We start from the raw sequence: 24013 nt of genomic DNA, 5'->3' as shown, positions 1-24013 counted from the left end.
CAGAATAATGTACTGCTACTGGGGAGAGGAGTGGATAATGTATTTCTCATAGTCGTAGGTAAGGTGTGTTGAAGAAAAAAATCCTTACTAATGTTTAGTATTTATCAAAAATATGTAAAGATAAAAAAAGCAGGAACCACAAAGCACATGTTACTTACCTGGTTTCTTGAGCGCATGTGAACGTACTGAATAAGATCAGGGGAATATTCTAGAAAAGAAACTCAAGATATCCTGAACCCCCAGGGTTCTCCAACTTCAATTTAAAGAACTTTTTAATACCATTTAGAATAAATGTAATGCCAACTTCACGACCATACTGGCAAAAGTATGAAGGATATAATGGAAAATATGTCTGCATTTTAAGCCCAGCTTGAAATATTTTCAGCACAAACAGCTTTGGGCTTCAAGGTCATTACCTGGAATAGGTTTAAACCACTCGTACTTTGGATTCTGTTCAAAATGACACATGCCCATTCTGAGGTGATGAGCTAACGCTTGTTAGTAGCAAGGTGCGAGAGGTTTTGTTTTCTTCTCGGACAACTGACAAGCAAAAGCGTAAACTGTACCTGTGCAGTCGTATATAACCTTCAAATCACACCAAACGGAGTTAATTGTAACATTAAAACATTTTAAATAAGGTATTACAATTCATTTTCAGATGATACATAAACTGAGGTTTTGAATATGTCTTTAAATATCAGATCTGTGTTGAACTCGCACCTGGTGTTTGCGTTCTGCTTCGGCCTTCGCTCTCTTCGCAGACATCTGATTCCTCAGTTTGGTCTCTTCAGCCAGACGCAGCTTCTCTGCCTCCAGACGCCTGCGGTACTGAAGGGAGAGAGAAAGGGATCCACTGTTAGAACTAGAACCACTAGTTACCAAAACAAAACTGAGGCTCAACCCCAGTGGGCTGTTTGTCTTGTTAACATCTCAGTTATAAAGAAACTCCTGCACACTGTCTTAACTTACAAAGATACATTTAATAGCTGGCAATGTGTAGGTACTAGACCTTCATCAGGCAAATGGTATTAGATACTCCAATCACATTCTCCACATGAAATAAGGCGTAAATACATAACATCTGTTCACGATACATTGTGTGTGTGTGTGTGTGTGTGTGTGTGTGTGTGTTAGGGATGAGATCTACTGTCAGATCTGTAAACAGCTGAGTCAGAACCCACCAGAGTTCTCACGCTTGTGTGTGCGTGTGTGTGTGTGTGTGTGTGTGTGCGCGCGTATGTGTGCGCGTGCGTGTTTGGGTTTACCTCTCCCTTCAGCCTTTTGTACAGCCGGCGAGCGATCATGCCTCTGGTGTAGGCCTGGATGGTGATGACGGCCCACAGCCGGTGTCTGAACGCCCGGCGCACCAAGTAGCCCCGACAGCGACCCTGGAAGCCTGTGATTCGCTGACGGGCCACGTGATACGACGCACACAACTTCCTGGAACGAACAAGAGCCTGGAGGCGAGAGAAGCCCGCTCGCATCTGAAGGGACACAAACAAAAACGAGAGGAAAAAAGAAAGATTTATTAACCTTTTCTGATAATAATGAAATGACTTCAATTGAGCTGCTTTGTAAATCACAATCATGCTGACATAATCAAGATCAAATCTTTGACCTGAATGTTCATCTGCACTTTCTATAATTTATTGTGTATATGTGAGATAACACAGAGGTGCTCCTCACAGCTCCATAGTTCTTCCTACAGTGATACCCTCTCCACGTCTTCTGGATCAACACAGCCGACTTCCTCATCTTCAGGAAGTTTGACCTGATGACAGGAAATTGAAAATCAGAAATTACTTTTGTTTGAATGTTTCATGTTACAATATTTTATCACCAAGAAAGAAAACTGCATTTATCAAAAGGTGATCAATGCTTTTAGAGAGCGACATGAGAGACTGGGTCTGGACTGGAACTGGAATTAAGTTTTTAAAGCCTACCGGTCCTTGAAACCTCGAACCACCTTCTGGATGAGGATGACCTTGTCCGTGATGGCCTTGTCTCTCTCGATCTCCAGCAGCATGTCGTGGTGATCCTGCACAGCAGGAGAGAGACCTCATAAATAACCTAATTATACAGAAACACAATGTTCAAATGTTTGATATAATTTAGATGGCTAAAAAGTGTAGACAAAAAAAAAAAAAAAAACAGCAAAAGCAATGATTAATACCGATTATCCAACAACTATTTTCAAAAATACTGTGCTTCTGTTTTACATTTCACTTAGACAAACTGGAATTTATTAATATTGTAATAATAATTTTAAATAACTGGAATAATAGACAGCTGCCTAATTAGATAACTAGACAAACAGCTGACAACTAACAAGACTAAAGGCTGTTTTATGCTTCTGCGTCAACTCCACGCCGTAGCTCCTTGCATTGCGGTGCATTTCACCGTCATAGCGCTAGGGGGCGATGAGTCTGGGGTTATTTGCGAGGTGTCTGCCAGCCAGCTTGTTATGTTAGCAAGCAAACTTTAGCACAACTGCCCACAAAGTACTGCTTGCTGGCAAAGTGCTAATTTCAAAACGTTACTGACATATAGACACTTTACAAACGGATAACCCCGTCATTGTAACCAAAATATGTCTGAGTTTATTTGCAAAGCTTATGTTAGAGAACTAGCATGTTGCTACTCCCCACAGTAGGCTGCTTGAAACACCGACTATCAACACACAGGACCAGTTGACCAATCACAGTCCTTGCGGTTACAAATTTTTGGAGGTGCACGTCGAGCTATGGTGGAGGGCGGTTCACAGTGACGCAGAGGGGTCTGCAGGAGTACGCCGTCGATTCGACGCAGAAGCATAAATCAGCCTTTGTCTCCAGATATGCTAGCAGCTCTTTGAGGCTTTGAGCTAAATGCTAACTTCAGAATGCTAACAAGCTTACAATTACAATGCTAACATGCAGATTTGTCTACGGTATAACCAAGTTCATGATCTAGGGTTTAGCATTTTAGCATGCTAGCATTTGCTAATCAGCACTAAACACAACGTACAGTTGAGGCATTCTCATTAGTTTTGCAGGTATTTGGTCGTAAAGTATTGCACAAATTGAAAAGTTGACCTGCTGGTGGTGCTAGAGGAAAAGTCAGGGGATCATTAGGCTTCACCCTCTGGAAACTATCAATGTCTGCACAAAATGTCATAGCAATCCATCTAATACAGTGTAGTTGCTGAGATATTTCAGTCTAGATGACACTGCCACCCCCCGAGAATGTTGAAAGTGACCTTGCTGATTTGTTTGTCATTCTGCAGTCAGGACACAGTGAACACAAAGCTACAGCACTTTTCCCAGCTTTAATCTGACAGCCTTCCAGTTTGCTAACACAACACTTAAAAGAGCATAAACGTCTTCTATCTCTTCCTCCTGTGATCTGTCCATCCGTCCTGTCAGGGGAAGTGTGGGTACTGCCCTGCCTTCACCCCCCTGCACTTTCTACTTCCTGTTCTGCTTCCTGTCCAGCCGAGCAGTGAGGCGTGATAGAGAATAGCCTTAAATCCAGAAGAGCCAAGAGATTTGTGTGAAAATACACCTGACTAATATTGATAGTTGTGCCGGCTCTATTCATTACACCTGTTAATAAGAAAAAAATGGCAAAGAAAGTGCAATTTCACCGACTGTGTTGCAGTGGCGAGGTTCTCCAACAGCTCTTATTGTGCTGTGGCTATTTGTAGATTGATTTGTTGAAGAAGTCCTGCACACTGTCCATTACGCATGCAAATTCTCTGTTCTTCTTTCTGCAAATATTTCACAACGTTTCGGTCACACAGACCTTCCTCATGTTCTTCAACGTTCTTCAACAAGTGCTGCTGTTAACCTTTGCATTTTCTGACGCACCTGCCCCAGAAAAGAGGTGTGCAAAAACGCTTTTGAATCGAATATTTACAGAATGATGCAATCCATCGCTCACATTCGCTTCATCAGGATATAAACAAAACCAGTGAGAAGACAATGTTTCGACAGGGGGCGCTGCACAGTACACCCCACCCTGTGAAAACAAACTGCTGAGCCTAAATCATCATCAGCTGATGTTGTCATTTAAGCTCCAGGGAGAGAAGTGACCGTGTCATAGCAGCAAGCTAACGACCAGATGTCCTCACTGGGAGGGAAACCAAAACATATTCACACATATCCAGTACAAATACTCATATATAAGGTTAAAAACACATAGAAACATACACACTGCTGATGGGAACTAAAACTTGTCATTTTCTCACACGCACGCACACACAGCAGGAAACCAGAACGCACAGTCTTTCCTGTCAGCAGACATTTGAACTGGAAACAATCACACCAGAGCCTCACTACTGGGACGAACTGGTTCATAAACAAGGTCTTCCTTTGTATAATGTGTTGCTCAGAGAAACAACAGGGATTGACATTAACTTTTTGAGGCACTTGTCCTTTGGACAAGTACATTTACGTTTCACTTGTCCATGCACAAAAGTCACTTGTCCGGGTAAAGATTTCTGATTTTATAAAAAATAATTATTAGCATCACTAACGACATTGGCTAACTCAATTTCGGAAGGCTAGCCTCAGAATTAGCAAGCTAGCTTAATTTATACTATATCTAAAATAATTTTGTAAACATAACAATGGATTTTGCCACTAAATGTTGGTGTTAACTTTTGTTTGTTCTTCTACAATTTCACTTTCTACACAGCAGAGGCTGATTTACCAAGGGATCCTTTAAAAAGGTGTAGCTACTACTACGTACATTTAACCGATACAACTGCTGCTAATGCTTGCTAGGTACACAGCTGCCGACGCTAGCTAGCTAACGTCATTTACTTGTCAGCCAAGTTGGGTTCAGACGCCGCAGAACATTACTCCTCCTTCATAACGCACCCAGTCGAATTCATCTCTCCAGCTGTTCTTTCCCTTTTTAACTCGTATGGTGCCGTTGTTGTACGGTTAACTGTTCTTGGTGCGTTCCCTGGCGCTTGGCCGGGCTGCGGAGCCTGAAGAAACTTCACTCTCCACTCCAGTCTCCACCACTGTTCTTCCGAGGCAGGTAAAAATGTATGTTTAAACTGCGGGCGATTATTACTTGGCCTGACTCCTGATTGGCCAATCAAAGCATTCTGAGTTGGACGCTGGTTCGACGGATTGTGGGGAAATTTTTTTTATTTGTTTCAAATTGGTAAAATAGACGTAATGAGTGGCACATAACGTGAAGTAACACGGCATTTTATTTTGTTTGAGTTTTAACTTGTCCAGTGGGGAAAATCATTTCTCTTCCATTTGCCCTACAAAAAAATCCACTTTTCATCCAATCCACTCAAGCCTTAATGTCGAGCCCTGAACAATTCATTATAATTATGCAGAACACTTAGCAGCCACTTCATTAGGCACACCTGTTTATTACTGTAAATATCTAATCAGCCAATCATGTGGCAACAACTCAATACATAAAAATCCTATCAGGTCAGCTGAGTCAGTGATCTCATTTAAGTCCCTTCTTAAAAACGTACTTTTATCAAAAGAGCCTTTCCTGATTTTATTTGAGCTTCAACCTCCTTTGAGGTTTTATTTCTTTTAAAAAATGTTTTTACTAGTCTTCACTACACTGTACAGGCTTTTATAGTCTATTTGTGTTTGTTTTAAAAACCAAATGTTTCTATGACTGGTCTGTTTTGTGAAGCACTTTGTAATGTGGATTTTGAAAAGTGCTAAAGATGATAATTATTATTATTATTATTATTATAAAAGCCTCCAGACTTTGTGTTTGATCATATCAGAAACTGCTGGTCTCCTGATTTCCACCATGACAGTCTCTAAGGTTTACAGACAACGATGCGAAAAACAAAAAACATCCAGCGAGCTGCAGTTCTAAAAGCATCGTTAATGAGAGCGGTCAGAGGAGCGTGACCAGTCTGGTTCAAGCTGACAGGAAGCTGAGAGTAACTTAGGCTATGTTCAGACTGCAGGCAAAAGTGGCCCAAATCAGATTTTTTTGGGTCAAGTGACTTCTTCAGAAGTAGTGTGAACACTCAAATGTTGCCCAGATCAGATTTTTTCAAATCACATTTAGACCACTTCCATATGTGGTCCTGAATCAGACCCAGGTCTGATTTTTTTCAACGCGGCCACAGTCTGAACAACCAAGGCGGATTTGATGCGACTTTTACGTTAATCTACATCGACATTTGTCACAATTATGTGCCGGCGGAAGACAGCCCGAGACACAGACAGTAACATTAAAAACTAGACTAGGCCTACAACATGGAGAACAGTGATGGAGCCAGCCACTGGAGGGAGAGGGAGAGGGAGGGGTTAGACCTCATTGGTGTTTGCTCATTAACGTTACGGCTGCCATTACACAAACATTTTGAAATAAAAGCGAAAATGCTTCCTTCCTCCATAACCTCCCTAACTTTAGTGCAACAGCGCGCTGCGTCTGATGTCATTGTTATTGGTCTTTTGAGCATGCGGGTCAGTTCAAAACCGCAAACAGTTCCCGCTGGAATCTGATACAGGCCACATTTTAAAAGGTGATGTGAACAGCCAAACAAAAAAATCTGATCTGAGCAAAAAAATCTTAATTAAGCATTAAGACTTGCGGTGTGAACGTAGCCTTAAATTACCAGATGTTACAACAGAAGAGCATCTCAACAGCGGCCCAGTGTTCGAGTCCAACCCGCGGCCCTTTGCTGCAAGTCATTTCCTCTCTCTTTCCCATTTCCTATCTTTAGCTGTCCTATCAAATAAAAGGCCAAAAATGACTCCAGAACCCACAAAGCACACATCATCTCAAGCTGGTATGTATGTACACTACCGGTCAACAGTTTGGGGTCACTTAGAAATGTCCATTCCACTCCATTACAGACAGAGTACCAGCTGAGATCAGTTGCATTGTTTTTTTAACCAGGGCAGCAGTTTTCAGATTACATTATGTGTTTACAAAAGTATTCAGTTCTCGACTGTTGTAGAAAGAAGTGGCTGATCTTTAATGCAATATCTACATTGCCCATTATCAGCAACCATTCATCCAATCTTCCAAATCCATATACTGTTTACTAATCGGATATATTTTAAAAGGCCAACTGAGAAAACATTGGAGAACCCTTTTGCAATTATGTAAGAACATAATGTAATCTGAAAACTGCTGCCCTGGTTAAAAAAACAATGCAACTGATCTCAGCTGGTACTCTGTCTGTAATGGACATTTCTAAGTGACCCCAAACTTTTTATTCTAAGATGATTTTTTCTAGGCATTTTTACTTTGATTGGACAGTTGCTATAGCGACATTCAGGTAACAGGAGGAGGAGGATATGACACATTTTACAGAAAAGTACGACGCTGAAATTTAAGTGCGGATGTTAAAGTTATGCGATACGTGTCTTAACCACAGGAACGCCCCGTGTGATCTTATAATTTGGCCTCACGAGATGCATGCTTCCGATATTGATCGAATACCAGTAGTCATGACAACAAGGATCTATTTGTTGGTGTTAGTGTCATGAACGACAGCCTTGAAGTTTGATGAAGTGTCTATCACAAAGGCTGTGTGAAAGATTGACTCATTCTTCACCTGATAATGGTGATACTAATATAATAAAGTGTATTTTGAAAAAAGGTCAGATTTGGATATAATAAATAATTTATAAAGCACAACTGAGGGGGAATAGAAATGTAAAAACACTAGTAGATGACTTTATAAAAGCAAAAACAAACATTTTCCCCAGGTAGCACCCAAATATCTTATTGTTTCATCGCTGCAATTGAGTAAACTGCTCTTGAATGCAGGAGTACCTTGAGGAAGATCTTGGTCTTTCCCATCTGCCAGTCATCGTCTCTGCCGAGCACCGCCTCGGCGATCCTCTGACAGGTTCCCCTCAGGTCCTCCTGATCGGCGAGAGACACAACAACAGAACCAAAGAGAGAGAAAGATTTATACGTCGTAACTTTTCAGTATGTGGTGGGTGGAAACATTACTTGTACACACACACAATTCAATTGGGGACATGGCTTTTGTCCCAAATTGGACAAGCTATCCTCAACTAACTGGTCTTTTTAGTCTGAAATGTTTTCACGAAGGTAGCCTAAGTCAGGAACACACACACACACACACACACACACACACACAAAGATACTGCGTTTCACTATCTTTGTGGGGACCCATCATTGACATAATGCATTCCCTAGCCCCTTACCCTAACCTTAACCATCACAACTAAATGCCTAACCTTAACCCTTACCATCACCCTAACCATAACCTAATCTAACCCTAATCCTAAAACCAAGTCTTAACCCTCAAACAGCCCTTTAACCTTGTGGGGTCCAGCATTTTGGCCCCACAAAGCTGTCCGGACCCCACAAGTATACTGTATTCGGGTTTTTGGACCCCACGAATATAGTTAAACAAGATACACACACACACACACACACACACTTTACCTGTTTGTATGCCGGTTTGACTCCAGGCATGAGCACCCGGTAGCGGTCGACAAACTCCACAAACGTGTAGCGGATGGGATATCCTGCGCGGCGGATTCGAATGGTCTCCATCATACCCGAGTACCTCAGCTGACGCACGCACAGCTCCCTGTCAAACAACTACAGACACAAACACTGTGACAGGAAGGGGGAGTTTACTGACCTCCAAAGTCAGGTGATACTCCAGGGGTCGTCTCAAAATGGAAGGGACTACAGATGAAAATATGCTTTTTCCCCCCAACTCAAGCACATTTAGTCATAGTCAGAGTCGTGTAAACAAAAAATGTCAATTGATGTGCATTGTCCCTTTTAAATAAACAAATAAATTAAAAAATTAAAAAAACACACACAGCTTCGCCTGATAAAGGCTAAAAGTTGTCATCTCAAACTCCTTGTTAGAGATGTTTAAATTAAAAGTCAGAAGTAGGGCTACAAGATATGAGATAAACAAGCAATATGCAAAAACATGGGATAAATATATACTAAAGTGTACTCAGTTCTGCCTTTCTGCTGCTTTCAGTATTCTGCACAAATACAAACTTGTTGAATTAAACCCAAAAGGCACCATTAAAAGAAGGATGATAGTTTTAAAGGGCAGTTTATTTTAGGGGTGTGCAAAAATATCGATTAACATTCGTATCGCAGGTCAAGCTCTACCGATTCAAAATCGATTCATATTTCTTTTTATTTAAAAATATAAAATATTTTGAATATTATATTTTTTATTATGATATGTCCACTGCAATCACATGGGAAAAGTAACCACATTTACATACTGTGAATAGTTTTTTTAATCGAATCTTGAGCCTAAAAATGACATTTTCTGAATCGTGCACCTCTAGTTTTACACTTTCTTTCAACTTATTTAAAAATATCCCTCAGTGTCTTTCGTGATGCGTTTATCGTGAAAGTTAATATTGAATTGACGTCAAATAAACTATTCAGTCAGAACTTTAAGTTATTCTGAATGACTGGGTGTAACTTCCTTTATTTTTCATTTTTATTATTTATAGTCACGCATCTTTGTACTGATTGACTTGGAACGTCTTCACACGTTTTGATCAAGCTGAACAACATGATCAACAGACTCCACGGGGGTTTTAAAGGTGCTGTAGGTAGGATAGCGAAGATCCAGGACTTAGCCAAAGAATATGAACATCAACAACTTCTCAGTCCCTCCCCCCTTTCTGCTAAAGCCCAAAACGGTCTCCTAAGCCCCTCCCTCCACAAGGGAGAATGAATGCGTGTGTATGAGCAGTGACTGGCAGGCAGTTAGACCCCCCCCGGCCCTGATTGGTGCATCTGAACAGGGAGCGGTGGATTTTTGCAAATCCCACTACAGGCTGTAGGTGGAGCCAGAGGAGCTGGATTATTTTTTAATGACCTGCTTCATGTAGTTCTACTGGAACATAGGGTCAGTTTCAGCAGATATGACAGAAAGTTTGTTTTACAAGTCTTACCTACTGCACCTTTAATGCCTGTTTCAACTGAATTTGTAGTTTGTTGACAGAAGAAGGCAGAACAGTGTTCACAGAAGTTATTGGTGAGAAATATTGTTTGTGGGCGCATTTGTCTATCAATTAACACCATTTATTTCATTGTTTATTTAAATAGGGACAGTGCATATTAATGGACATCAGTACAAGTACACAGTGTAAATATGCTAGAGTTAGCACCATAGCTAATGTTCATCTATTGTCCCTAGGCAGATACATAAAAACAGAAAACATAAACAGTAACAAGCATGCAACACCTTCATAGTTTGAGAGGCAAGACAAACACTGACAACAACAGTCAAGACCAAATACAATAGAATATGTGACTGTCACACAGTGAAATGTGTGAGGCAGTTAAAAGCAGCTTTGGTTTTCTAAAAGCCAGAGTTTTCAAATTGATGCATGTGGGACGGTCCATTATTGTGTGTGGGGAGGGGAATGCTATTCCAATATTTATTTCCCTTTATTGACAAAACAGTTTGTCCAAATGTGGTGTGCCTAAAGCCCCTGACACACCAACCCGACGGCCGACCGTCGGCAGAAAAGCCAGTCGGACTGATCAGTCGGCTCCCCGAGGTCCAAAAAGTGCCTCGGAACACACCGAAGAGACGCCGACTTGACCGTATGTGAGACGTAATACGTCTCCATAACAGCAGGCGGCGCTAATCTGTATTGTCGCCCAAAAAAATGAAAACCGGCAGCTGATTGGACGAACGCGTCACGTGGGTCTGGCTTCTCCTCGACCATAATGGCGTCTCGTTCAGAATACGATCTCATATTTTACGAAAATAGTTCACTGAAACGTGTTTCTGAAAACATTTGAAGAGAGAAATAGGCCGTGCAGTTTCTGAATCTGTCTTCATTTCAGATCGACAAAGGTCAGTTTAAAAGATTTGTCAGATTTTGAGAGGCGTTCGTGACGCTCATCCCGCTCGTCATTTCCGGGCTAGCACTCCACCAATCAGATTGGTCATTGAGTCCGACTGCCTGCCCTCCGACCCAGCAAGTCAGGTCGGCCAAAATGAAGGCCGACAGCTCCTCCGACGGACGACGCATGGACTCAAGTCACCGACCTCGCCAGACTGTCCAACGGCTGATAATCGGGTTGGTGCGTCAGGGCCATAAAAGGTATGACACAGTCCTCTTTGGTGGAGGCCCTAGTACCACCACACCACTCTCAATTCTTTGAAAGAAGTCATTCAGTGGGGGAGGGGCACGCCGACATATAGCCTTATATACAAAACATTTGATTAATCAAAGAGAGAAGTCTGAAAGGTAAAACATAATGTAAAAACAAAAAGCATGTTAAGCTTTTATTCTGTAAGCTCATATTATAATAACTGACAACCTCCCCCACCCAGTTACAAATAACCTATAAATGAAACGTTTGACTTTATCTTATGCAGCCTTGTAAATTAATATAAATATATTTTCCTACATTTTGTGACACTGCAGCCTGAATAACGAACAGATTAACCATCTACAGTATCTGCAATATAACAGGACGACATTTAACATGTGGAGGAAATAATAAAAAAAACATCTGACGAAAAACAGCTCTAACACAAACGTGTTCAAGCGTTTGCTTCGAAATATGAATTAATAACAGACACATCTACCTGCTTTATAACTGCTGCATTCGACCTAATGTGACCCTCCTCTAAAGTGGAGTTGTCACTATTATTTTGTCTACCCTACATAATTTACAGCATCATTTTTAACACAATTACGAAGTGAACTTGCTGAGAAATGTTTTGCTGGCCAGCGGCTGCAGACAGTCGACTGGTAACCAACCAAGTGGTTTCATTTCTTTTGCACTGCTTGTCAACTTAATCAATATGACATTATAACGACGACATCCCCATCCCTCATGTTCTGTTAGTATTCAGAGAGCAGACACTCACCATGGGTTTCTTGTATTCATTGGGTTTGATGCAGCGAACGAAGAAAGGCTGACAGACGCTCAGAGTTCTCATCAGCAGCTCTAGAGATCTTTTAAACTGGCTGCTCAGAGTGGGCGAACGCTTCCTGGTCTCTGCCCCCTGAACACACACACACACACACACACACACACACACACACACACACAGTGAGACAGCGTAGAAAGTGTCACAGTCAGAAACAATGAGGACTCCTTTCTCTCTTCCTGAGCTCTGACACTAACCCTTTTCCCTCTTTCTGTCTCTAAATAGAAAAGTCTTTGTCTCGCTGACATTGCAGGTTCAGAGATAAATGCCAAATTAAAAGTGAAGCCAGAGCAGCAGCTATCTCAAGAGGTCAAGAGGTAACGATTCTTAATCCAACAATTACAAACATTAGCTGGTTACAACTTCTCAAATGTGAGGATTTAATGTGTTTCTTTTTCAAACATGACCGTGAGCTGAATATGTTTGCAACAAGCTCTTACAAACTAAACTGAACGATTGATTAATCCAGGATATAATGGGCAGATTAATCAATAATCAAAATAAATGAGTTGCAGCCAGCGGTGATGTAAAAGTACTAATACCACACTGTGAAAATACTCCACTACAAGTCCTGCATTCAAGACCTTACTTACGTAAAAGCATTGAGTATTATCAGCTAAATGTAAACGTGTTTTCCTGTTATATCTGATGTTTCTGGATTAATATTCTTGCTGCATTAATGTTTATGTTGCATGTTACTGCTGTAGATGTTTAAGGCTGTGCTCATTTTAACTCCTTTATATACTGTTGGGTAGTTTAATCTACAGTAATGCATCATAGTCTATAAGATCATCATATGTTTGTCAACTGTGATTCAACTTTTCATGGTGTTAGAAAAACTGTTTTCAGCTTTGTGACGATGCATTTTCCAGCTGATCCGAGAGGATTTTAAAGAGTTAAGAAGTAGGAGAAGTTTCTCAACACATAAAAGAAGACTTCATCCTTCAGTTCATCACAAACATTCAACATCAACACATCTGGAGATACGTGGTTTTCACTGGACAGGAAGGGGAGGAAAAACTGTCATCTGAAAAGTAACTAAAGCTGTCAGACAAATGTAGTGGAGTAGAAACTACAATATTTACCTCTGAGATGTAGTGGAGTAACGTTACAAGTATAAAGTAGCATAAAAAAATGGAAATACTCTTGTAAAGTACAAGTACCTTGACATATTTGAGTAGCTACAAATATACTTTGTTATAGTCCACCACAGCAGCTGCTAATTTAACGTGATTTACCATCTTTCTTTATCCAAAATATCTGCTATGCGAAACCAAATATCATCACAGCAGGTTCAAGAAGAGATTGTAGAATTTAAATCACATTGCTAAAGTTTAAACGTTTAAGAAAAATACATTGAACTTTTAGGAAATCTGCTGATCTTACCGAGAAGTGTAATCTTCTCTCAGCTGCTCTCAGCACGTTAGCCTGCGACGTGCTTAGCTTAGCTTAGCTTAGCACAAACACTGACAGGGTAAACAGCTAGCCTAGCTCCATCAAAGCTGTATTTTACACGCTAAAAACACAAGCAATTTGGTTTAGTGAGTACCGTACCGTGGTTAACTTGAGTTCTGAAGCTTTTTATTGACCAATAACAGCTACGCCAGAAACCCGCTAGCTTGCTCCCTAAAACCTCTCCTCAAAGTTCAAGGTGCTGCTGTTAACATTTCATCTGATTCTGTTACCGAGGTAACTTAACTAACGTTAAAGGGAATTTGCTAACTAGCTAACTAACTAACTAACAAACAAACATTATTGTAAACAAATATCAAGTCTACAGCGTGATTAGAGTAGCTCAACCAAGTTAGCAAACTTATTAAACCGCCGCAGTTTGCCGATTGTTTTACTTTGAAAGATTTCGCCGGAAATGTTTGTATGTTTTTGTGTCTGTCTTTACACTAGATAAACTGACGGAAACGTGTTTACTGCCCTCTAGTGGTCACAGTGTGGAACTGCAACGCAATAAATTCCTGTTGTTGTTGTTAATATTATCAAAGTGCCCAAGTCACTGTTAGTGTAATTATTACAAGTAACACATGTATTAGTAAAATACGTATTTAAAAAGTTGTCTGGAGATTATGCTACATAGGTTGACTGTAGAATCACGAGTACCTACTGCCCCCTTGTGATCAAAGTAAAGAAGTGCATCAATGTGATACCTTAGATACGCTACGTGACAACATTATTCACACTTCCGGTTACTGCTTTCAAAACAAAACAGTCAGAAATTATCTCTTATTATCTCTTATTATCTCTAATTATTCTCTTGTAGCGAACTGATAAATCATTTTTATATCGTAGTTTATTTTTCGTATTCGCAATTTGAAAGAATTTAACTTTCAAATTTTGAAAATGTCGAGTTTTTGAGGTGAAAATATTTTATGATGAAGTTAAAATGTCTGCCAGACAATTTTCGAGATAAGTTTCCTGCTTGTTGGTTGTTTATGTTTGTTGGCACTATGTCCGTCTTGCTTATTATCGGTATGAAAAAGACAGGTGTCCTCATACTCATTCTTTGAAACATAAAAAAACTATTGTTATTCACGTTTTCACACCGATGCAGTTGTCATTGTAACCGGGGTAGTAATCAACGGTCGACTGCTGACATAAAAAAGGCTAAAACTAACGTTACAGCTCGACTCTGTTTATTTATGTCAATTAATCGTGGCTCGTGCATTACTACATTTTCACGGTTTCAGACCGGCATTTTAATATAAAACGATCAATCGTCTAGCTCCAAAAGATAATAGCACAATCATTTATTCATTCATTACGGTTTGTTTCAGTAGGGTCACGAGTTTAGTTTGAAAGGACTGACCGGAAGTGTTATCCTTGTTAACATGTCTAACTTTACAGATCACATTGCTGTAGTTACTCACTGTGACCACTAGAGGGAAGTAAACACTCATGATTTTAAGGTGAGCTCCACGCCTGAAAACTGTTGACACAGTTTTTAACAATAATGACGCTACTGGAGTTACTTTAAATTCTAACACTAATAACAATAATACTAATAATAATTATTATTATTACAATTGGGGTGGCAGTAGCTCTGTAGGGAGGTTGGGTTGGGAACCGGTGGGTCGCTGGTTCAAGTCCCCATACGGACCAAAGTATGGTGGTGAACTGGTAGCTGGAGAGGTGCCAGTTCACCTCCTGGACACTTCCAAGGTGCGCTTGAGCAAGGCACCAAACCCCCAACTGCTCGGGGCGCCTGTCCATCGACAGCTGCAGCCCCCCCGCCCTCTGACATCTCTCCATTAGTGCATGTATAGGTACTGAGCATGTGTGTGTGTATGTCAGGCCTGTGTGTAATGTGTAATAACAACAGAGAGAAAACACTGTAATTTCCCTTGTGGGATTAATGAAGTCGAAATTATTATTATTATTATGTATAATAATAATAATAATAATAATAATAATAATTAGGTGTACATACAGAATTGATATGTAATTGTTCTTTAGGACAGTTAAAGACTCAACTTCCTTTACACGTATAAAGATTATTATTATTATTATTATTATTATTATGACAATATTGATATTAACATTATTAATTTTGAGAAGTATTAATACGGTTTATTGTGTCACGTCTAAATGTTAACAGTATCTAAAACTAATGCCCTTTGTTATAAAACAATATGAGCCATTCCAACTCCAATAAAGTAAAACAGAATTGTAAATAGCACCTTTGGGAATGTTTTGCAAATGTCTACTGAAATGTAAGTTGGTGGACAGAATACATAAATATATATTTGAAAATTGGTATAGTGCATGTTGTGACTATTTTTGAGCTCACAATTGACAGGAGTATATTTAGAAACATGAGCGGTTACTGCCCTCCAGTGGCCACAGTGAGGAACTACATCAAGACTTCCGGTCTTTACTTTCAAAATAAGTGTCCAAACTGAAAGCACTGAGGAACCACTAGAATCTAATCTAGAAAATATCATATGCATCTTTCTAGTGTTTTACACATGATTAAAACATTTCAGGACGGAAATGAGCCAAATACAATCAGACAATTCAAATAATACAGAAATAAAACTGCATTAAATACCTATAACATTAACATAAGATTAAATAATAACAATAAAACAGGTAAGACATGTTGGAAACGAAATAGTTAATCAAAAGGATTTTTTTTAAAGATTTAAAAGATGTCACTGATTCTGCAAGCCACAGGTCCTCAGACTGTTTATTCTTTTCTTTAAAACATTAGCATGAACTAAAATGTGGATATACATATTGAATAAGTAGTCCTTTAGAAGTAAGACTTATGTGACGTGTGACGTACTGTGTGTAGCTGTGTCATGTCTGCTTCTGGCGTAACATCACTACAGTAGTTTTTTAGCAGCACTGGCCTCAGACCGGTCAGATTCTTAATGTCAATGTCAACATTAAAGATATTCTATTTAGGGCAATTTACACTTCACCAGATTTTAGTTTAATCTGATGTTGATATGAAAAACGTGAGAATAAAACATAAGACAAAAGTTTTTTAAAAAGAGCATTTCAGACCACTTCTGAAGTCAGAGTTGGAGTTTAATGAGCTCGAACAAATGCTATCGAAACGTAAACGAGTAAAGATGAAGAGATGAACAGATGGAGAGTGTTGGAAAGGAATGGGAAGGGTTTTACCTTGGGAAGAGTTCTGGCAAGAAGACCAACTGAACTACCAGGAGAGTAACCACACAGAAACTGGTAAGGAGCAGCACACACACAGAGACACACACACACACACACACACACACACACACACACACACACACACACACACGACACACACACACACAGAGACACACACACACACACACACACACAGAGACACACACACACACACACAGAGAACACACACACACACACACACACACACACACACACACACACAGAGACACACACACGAGACACACACACACACACACACACACACACACACACACACAGAGACACACACACACACACACACACACAGACACACACACACACACACACACACACACACACAGACACACACACACACACACACACACACACACACACACACACACAGAGACACACACACACACACACACACACACACACACACACACACACACACACACACACACACACACCCAGAGGAAGAGAGAGAGGACAGGATAGTGAGTTTTGACATTACTGAGAAACATGCAGAAGAAAAGAAGCAGCTTCCTGTGGACCCACAGCTGTCTTTTTGTTCGAATGTTATTTAATTTTTAAATAATAATTTATTTGATAACGTTGCTGTGCTTATGTTTCAATCATCTCTTGATATTGGAACAAAAAAATAACCTCACAATTACACCGTGAAGAGACATTTACCAGTGTGTGTGTGTGTGTGTGTGTGTGTGTGTGTATGTGTGTGTGTGTGTGTGTGTGCGTGTGTGTGTGTGTGTGTGTGCCTGCGTGCGTGTGTGTCTGTGTGTGTGTGCGTGTGTGTCTGTGTGTGTGTGTGTGTGTGCGCGCACCTGCCTGCGTGCGTGCGTGTGTGTGTGTGTGTGTCTGTCTGTGTGTGTGTGTGTGTGTGTGTGTGTGTGTGTGTGTGTGTGTGTGTGTGTGTGTGTGTGTGTGTGTGTGCCTGCGTGCGTGTGTGTGCGTGTGTGTGCGTGCCTGCCTGCGTGCATGTGTGTGTGTGTGTGTGTGTGCCTGCCTGCGTGTGTGCGTGCGTGTGCGTGCCTGCCTGCGTGCATTTGTATGTGTGTGTGTGTGTGTGTATGCTACCATGGCAACGTCAGCCTGGAAAATCTGTTTGATGAACTTGTTCTTGGAGGAGTGAACCAGCTGGATGATGTCACCGTATAAAGTGTCTCTGTTCTTCTCCAGAAAGCCTGCAGACACACACACACACACACACACACACACACACACACACACACACACACACACACACACACACACACTTATTGAAATGTTCCGCATTTTATATTCTATCCAATATGCTAGTGATGCAGTGATGTGAAAATTGTGGCCGATACCGATATTAATATTGCTGTTATGGCCGATACCGATATTTACCGATGTCGATATCTCTGTATAAAAACACATTTTTATGATAATCAAATAATCAGTTTTTTTTTTGACTTTTGAGATTTATTTTCAGAAATGACTGATATTGGGCACCTTCACCTGTGTGCAAAATATGACATGAATATGTCATCAGATTTTCAGAAGAAAAAATAAATATTTATATAATTATATATAATTTGACATCGAACCGATACCGATGTGTAAAAAAATGATAACGATATATCAGCCGATATATCGTGCACCACTTCAATATGCAATAAAAGAAACGTGAAATAGCAATAGTAATAATAATTAAAGGAAACACATCAAACTGGTTTCATTAGATATCTGTTGTGTTCATACAGTAAAAGAGGGAGATGTGAATGATTGTTCCCGGGGTGTTAGCTGACCCTGACCTCTTGTTTCGTAGTAAACCACTCCAGCAAAGTGTTGGATGCCAAACTGCGTCTCGTGGTTGTTCTTCGGAGGGATGTAGTTTGTGTGGAGTTTGTGCTGAAAGTTCAGCTTGTTCAGCATGGTGGTGTCTGTGCCCTGCAGGACACACACAGACCCACAGAAACAAACCGTCACTAACAATCATTTTCATTGTTGATTCATTTGTTTGTTAGATCCTCGGTTACTCGATGAGATGTTTGGTCTATAAAATGTCAGAAAATGGTGAAAAATGTGGATCAGTGTTTCCCAAAAGCCCGAGAAGACGTCCTCAAACGTCTTGTTTAGTCCCCAACTCAAAGATATTCAGTTTACTGTCCCAGAGGAGAGAAGAAACTAGAACAATATTCACATTTAACAAGCTGGAACAGGAGAATGTTTTACTTGTTTCATAAAAAAAACGACTCAGACGGGAGTTTGAATGCAGGACGTTAACTTGTAACAGAGTACTTCTACATTGTAGTATTATACTTTTCCTTAAGTAAAATATCTGAATACTTCACTTAGCGCCTCTGGTGGATGTTGATGGTTGACTACTCTGGTTCAACCAAGGACATTTCCAGGATAGTTGCCTGACATCCTGCGCGGGGCTTCGCTCTCTGTGTGCTGCCGTTTTCAAACTCTGTTCGCTTCGCAAACATTTGGATCGTGGAGGGTCGGAAGGATTGTAAAGATTTACAAAGAATATGTTTACGGCATTTCCTCTCTAACTGGGACGTTTTGGGAGCGATTGGTGGGATTGCTGTGGACGAAGTACACACGGAGATACACTGGTAAGAGATAATGAGCTTTAACCATGCATCAGCTCATTTACAGTGGGGCAAAAAAGTATTTAGTCAGCCACCAATTGTGCAAGTTCTCCCACTTAAAAAGATGAGAGAGGCCTGTAATTTTCATCATAGGTACACTTCGACTATGAGAGACAAAATGAGAAAAAAAAATCCAGAAAATCACATTGTAGGATTTTTAATGAATTTATTTGCAAATTCCTCAGGAAAATAAGTATTTGGTCACCTACAAACAAGCAAGATTTCTGGCTCTCACAGACCTATAACTTCTTCTTAAGAGGCTCCTCTGTCCTCCACTCGTTACCTGTATTAATGGCATCTGTTTGAACTTGTTATCAGTATAAAAGACACCTGTCCACAACCTCAAACAGTCACACTCCAAACTCCACTATGGCCAAGACCAAAGAGCTGTCAAAGGACACCAGAAACAAAACTGTAGACCTGCACCAGACTGAATCTGCAATAAGTAAGCAGCTTGGTGTGAAGAAATCAACTTTGGGAGAAATTATAAGAAAATGGAAGACATACAAGACCACTAATAATCTCCCTCGATCTGGGGCTCCACGCAAGATCTCACCCCGTGGGGTCAAAATGATCACAAGAACGGTGAGCAAAAATCCCAGAACCACACGGGGGACCTAGTGAATGACCTGCAGAGAGCTGGGACCAAAGTAACAAAGGCTACCATTAGTAACACACTACGCCACCAGGGACTCAAATCCTGCAGTGCCAGACGTGTCCCCCTGCTTAAGCCAGTACATGTCCAGGCCCGTCTGGAGTTTGCTAGAGAGCATTTGGATGATCCAGAAGATGATTGGGAGAATGTCATATGGTCAGATGAAACCAAAATAGAACTTTTTGGTAAAAACTCAACTCGTAGTGTTTGGAGGGGAAAGAATGCTGTGTTGCATCCAAAGAACACCATACCTACTGTGAAGCATGGGGGTGGAAACATCATGCTTTGGGGCTGTTTTTCTGCAAAGGGACCACGATGACTGATCCGTGTAAAGGAAAGAATGAATGGGGCCATGTATCGTGAGATTTTGAGTGAAAACCTCCTTCCATCAGCAAGGGCATTGAAGATGAAACGTGGCTGGGTCTTTCAGCATGACAATGATCCCAAACACACCGCCCGGGCAACGAAGGAGTGGCTTCGTAAGAAGCATTTCAAGGTCCTGGAGTGGCCTAGCCAGTCTCCAGATCTCAACCCCATAGAAAATCTTTGGAGGGAGTTGAAAGTCCATGTTGCCCAGCGACAGCCCCAAAACATCACTGCTCTAGAGTAGATCTGCATGGAGGAATGGGCCAAAATACCAGCAACAGTGTGTGAAAACTTTACAGAAAACGTTTGACCTCTGTCATTGCCAACAAAGGGTATATAACAAAGTATTGAGATGAACTTTTGTTATTGACTAAATACTTATTTTCCACCATAATTTGCAAATAAATTCATTAAAAATCCTACAATGTGATTTTCTCGATTTTTTTTCTCATTTTGTCTCTCATAGTTGAAGTGTACCTATGATGAAAATTACAGGCCTCTCTCATCTTTTTAAGTGGGAGAACTTGCACAATTGGTGGCTGACTAAATACTTTTTTGCCCCACTGTAAATAGCTCACGTTGCTGTATTATGGGAACAGTTAACTTCATTTAATATTGTATGTGACGTTTTCTTTTGCAGGGTGCAAATATTCCACCAAAACAAGTTCCTTCCTGAGACTATTTTGCAGAGGGCCCCGTCGCTGCAACCAGAGCTTAGCACCGCCCAAGATGATTGTGATTGGTTAAATGAAAACAACCCAGACTGTTTTTTCCTCTATCCCAGAATGGATCCGTGGTGTAGCCAAACCTTACTGCACAGCGCTAGGGAGATAGGTCTGCAAACTCTAACATCTTGACAGTGTTGACTTTTGAGGGATGGCAACCCTCCCCACCATCTGAGCGTACGTACCCTGGGGAACTTGCTCTCCTCGTCGATGAGCGAGATGATGTTCATGGGTTTGATGGCGATCATGTCCAGAGCGTCCTGGTTGTCAGTGAACTCGATGTGCTGCCAGTTGATGTTCTCCAGGTTGTACTCCTCCTGCTCCAGCTTGAAGACGTGACGGACGAAGAACTGCTGCAGGTTCTCGTTGGCAAAGTTGATGCACAGCTGCTCAAAACTGCAGGCCGGACGGCGAGAAGTGACAAGAAAATGATGACAAAAGAACTTCACTCTCAGTTGCTCTTCAAGTAAAGTGACAAGAAGGTGAAAGGAAGAAGTTTAACATGACATATACTGAAATTAGGATAGGCCAGTATGACAAACAGCTTCATTTCAAGTTGATACACAGATAGATATACAGTATATGTACAGAAAACAGAAGAAATCTGATAATAGGACATTCAAAATCAGTGCATACTGTCAGGGTGACTGTGATTAATCCTATAAAACTCATAATAACGAGTTGAGTTTTAATCATTTCCTTAATTTATATATTTTATACAATGTATTCATGTTTATTCAAGTATACCTGCGCTGGGCTTTGCCTCTGAAGTCTCTGCACTTTGCCCTGTACTGAATGTAAGTCTATGACCCCCTTTACACTTCTTTTTAAAATGTGTTTCGGTGGGGCGGCCTCTAGCTCACCCAGTAAGAGCGTTCGCCCCATGTAGGCTCAGTCTTGCAGCGGAGCAGGATTCTAATCCGACCTGCTGCCCTTTGCTGCTTTCCTCCATGTCTCTCCCCCTTTCATATCTATCCACTTACAAATAAAGGGAAAAGCCCCAAAAAAATAATCTTAGAAAAATGTGTTTCGGTGACCCGAACACAAGTAGACAGCCGAAACACATCGCCGTTCACACCTGTGTCTATCATGCCTCTCCAGCTGGTCACTTGTGTTCATATTTTGTTGCTGCCTCCGTCACTTTGGCTAGAAGGCCAAAGGGTACATCCACACTCTCGCCTGTCGGTAGCCGTTGTGTCAGTGGAGATATCGCTTTCAGCAGAATCCAACACATCTCCTTCCATCATGCCAAATGATAGACGGTCACGCAACGCTTTGTCCACCTCGTCATAAAATAGGCAAATAGGCAAGCTTTCACCAAAACAACCACCACGTCCTGCATTGATGACGGATATTCCTGGTAGGCATCAGGACGAATTAGAGCTTATACTACAAAAGATGTGTCAAATGCATCCCAAAGTTGTTTGAGTAATCAGATTACAATGTGTCTTGGTGGTCATTACACTGTCTTGCATTTAGCGCTGTCCGATTGGGATCCCATCCAAGACACATTTCAAACCCAAGTGTATACAGGGTCTATGCAATTTCCCCAAAAGTGACCTGAATTAACATAGGTGTGTGTGTTTGTGTGTATGTGTGTTTGTGTGTGTATACCTGTTGACAGTGAAGTTCTCAAAGCCGAAGATGTCCAGCAGTCCGATGGAGCGTCTCAAAGTTTTGGGCTGTGAGGACGCAGGCTTGTAAATGGCCGCATTGATCTTCTCCACGATCCACACGAACAAACGGCCATAAATTCCCTGCACACACACACACACACACACACACACACACACACACACACACACACACACACACACACACACACACACACACACACACACACACACACACACACACACACACACACACACACACGTCTTAATTTACTGCCAATGGTTTCACACTTCCACTGCTCTACAGGTGGCAATAACACGCTCAGACAAACAGCAATACGCCAGCAAAGGCAGGGAGAAGAAGACTGATAGCTAATAAAAACATAGGTGTAAACAAAGGAGGATTTCAAATACCTTAAATATTAGCTTTGCAAATGTTTTATGAGAAAGGAAATACATTCAACACGTTTATTCACACTTTTAACTTCCTTAATGGATCTTAGTTTTTGGCTCATTTTTAAGGCCATACATGACAATGGGTTATAAATAAAAAGATTAATATACGACTGTTTTAATAAGTGCTGCACCTTAACGAAAGCGTCCCGTACATCCCGAGCTTGTTCCATGCTGAGTGGGGTGGAGACGGTCTCTCCTCTGGTGATCAGAGTTCGGCTGGTCAGACAGTTCATCAGATCCTTACCGTCCACCTAAACACACACACACACACACACACACACACACACACACACACACACACACACACACACACACACACAGTTAGCTAAGAACGCTAAAAGTAGGCATGTCCTGATTTTATGTGATTGGTTATTTTTGTTCCAGATCTTAAGCAAAGTCCTTTTGTGAGTCTGACCATTGTTTATTTTATTCCATAATATAAAAAGAATAACCTGCACCACAGGTTTCCTTTGGATGTCTCCTATAATATTTTGTATTTAGTATATTAGATGTGAAGAGGAGCAGCAGTGTGGGTCGTCTGTGGCAGAGAGCTTCGGACAGGATTTAGACACACTCTCTTCTATGGGTCTATGTCATTTCCCCAGAAGTGACCTAAGTTAACACATAGGTGTGTGTGTGTGTGTGTGTGTGTGTGTGTGTGTGTGTGTGTGTGTGTGTGTGTGTGTGTGTTTGTTTCACCTCCAGCAGTGTAGCAGCAGTGGTAAGGTGAGGGCTGCGGACAACCTCGCAGGCATCCAGGTTGTCGTAGGTACGAGCTGCAGGGTCAAAGGGCAACATGGTTTATATATATACATATATATATATTAGGGCTGTCAGCATTAACGCGTTAATCGCGATGCGATTAAGGGCCGACGCGATACGATAATTATTTTTTTTTTAAATCGCATTAATCACATGCCGGCATTTATTAATGTATTTTACACTTCACTGGGCTTTGCGTCGTGACTAACAGGCTACTATTTTGACCCTTT

The 24013-nt window shown here is 41.0% G+C and overlaps 1 protein-coding gene across 1 annotated transcript in view; it reads right to left on the bottom strand.

The window, feature by feature from the left end:
- The window catches only part of myo7aa (myosin VIIAa), a 59003-nt gene that overhangs the window by 24831 nt on the left and 10159 nt on the right, over nucleotides 1–24013 (bottom strand). The window contains exons 10-22 of the mRNA XM_078247059.1: nucleotides 23721–23797; nucleotides 23153–23272; nucleotides 22567–22709; nucleotides 21138–21348; nucleotides 18361–18496; nucleotides 17660–17766; nucleotides 11855–11992; nucleotides 8416–8574; nucleotides 7771–7863; nucleotides 1944–2038; nucleotides 1687–1771; nucleotides 1266–1484; nucleotides 721–828 (exon numbers count right to left, since the gene is read on the bottom strand). Of these exons, the coding sequence (XP_078103185.1) occupies nucleotides 721–828; nucleotides 1266–1484; nucleotides 1687–1771; nucleotides 1944–2038; nucleotides 7771–7863; nucleotides 8416–8574; nucleotides 11855–11992; nucleotides 17660–17766; nucleotides 18361–18496; nucleotides 21138–21348; nucleotides 22567–22709; nucleotides 23153–23272; nucleotides 23721–23797 (1691 nt within the window). The remainder of the gene's footprint in view (nucleotides 1–720; nucleotides 829–1265; nucleotides 1485–1686; nucleotides 1772–1943; nucleotides 2039–7770; nucleotides 7864–8415; nucleotides 8575–11854; nucleotides 11993–17659; nucleotides 17767–18360; nucleotides 18497–21137; nucleotides 21349–22566; nucleotides 22710–23152; nucleotides 23273–23720; nucleotides 23798–24013) is intronic.

Source organism: Sander vitreus, chromosome 3 (genome assembly GCF_031162955.1).
Source record: "Sander vitreus isolate 19-12246 chromosome 3, sanVit1, whole genome shotgun sequence".
NCBI lineage: Eukaryota > Metazoa > Chordata > Actinopteri > Perciformes > Percidae > Sander > Sander vitreus.
This window is presented reverse-complemented; position numbering and strand designations above follow the sequence as displayed.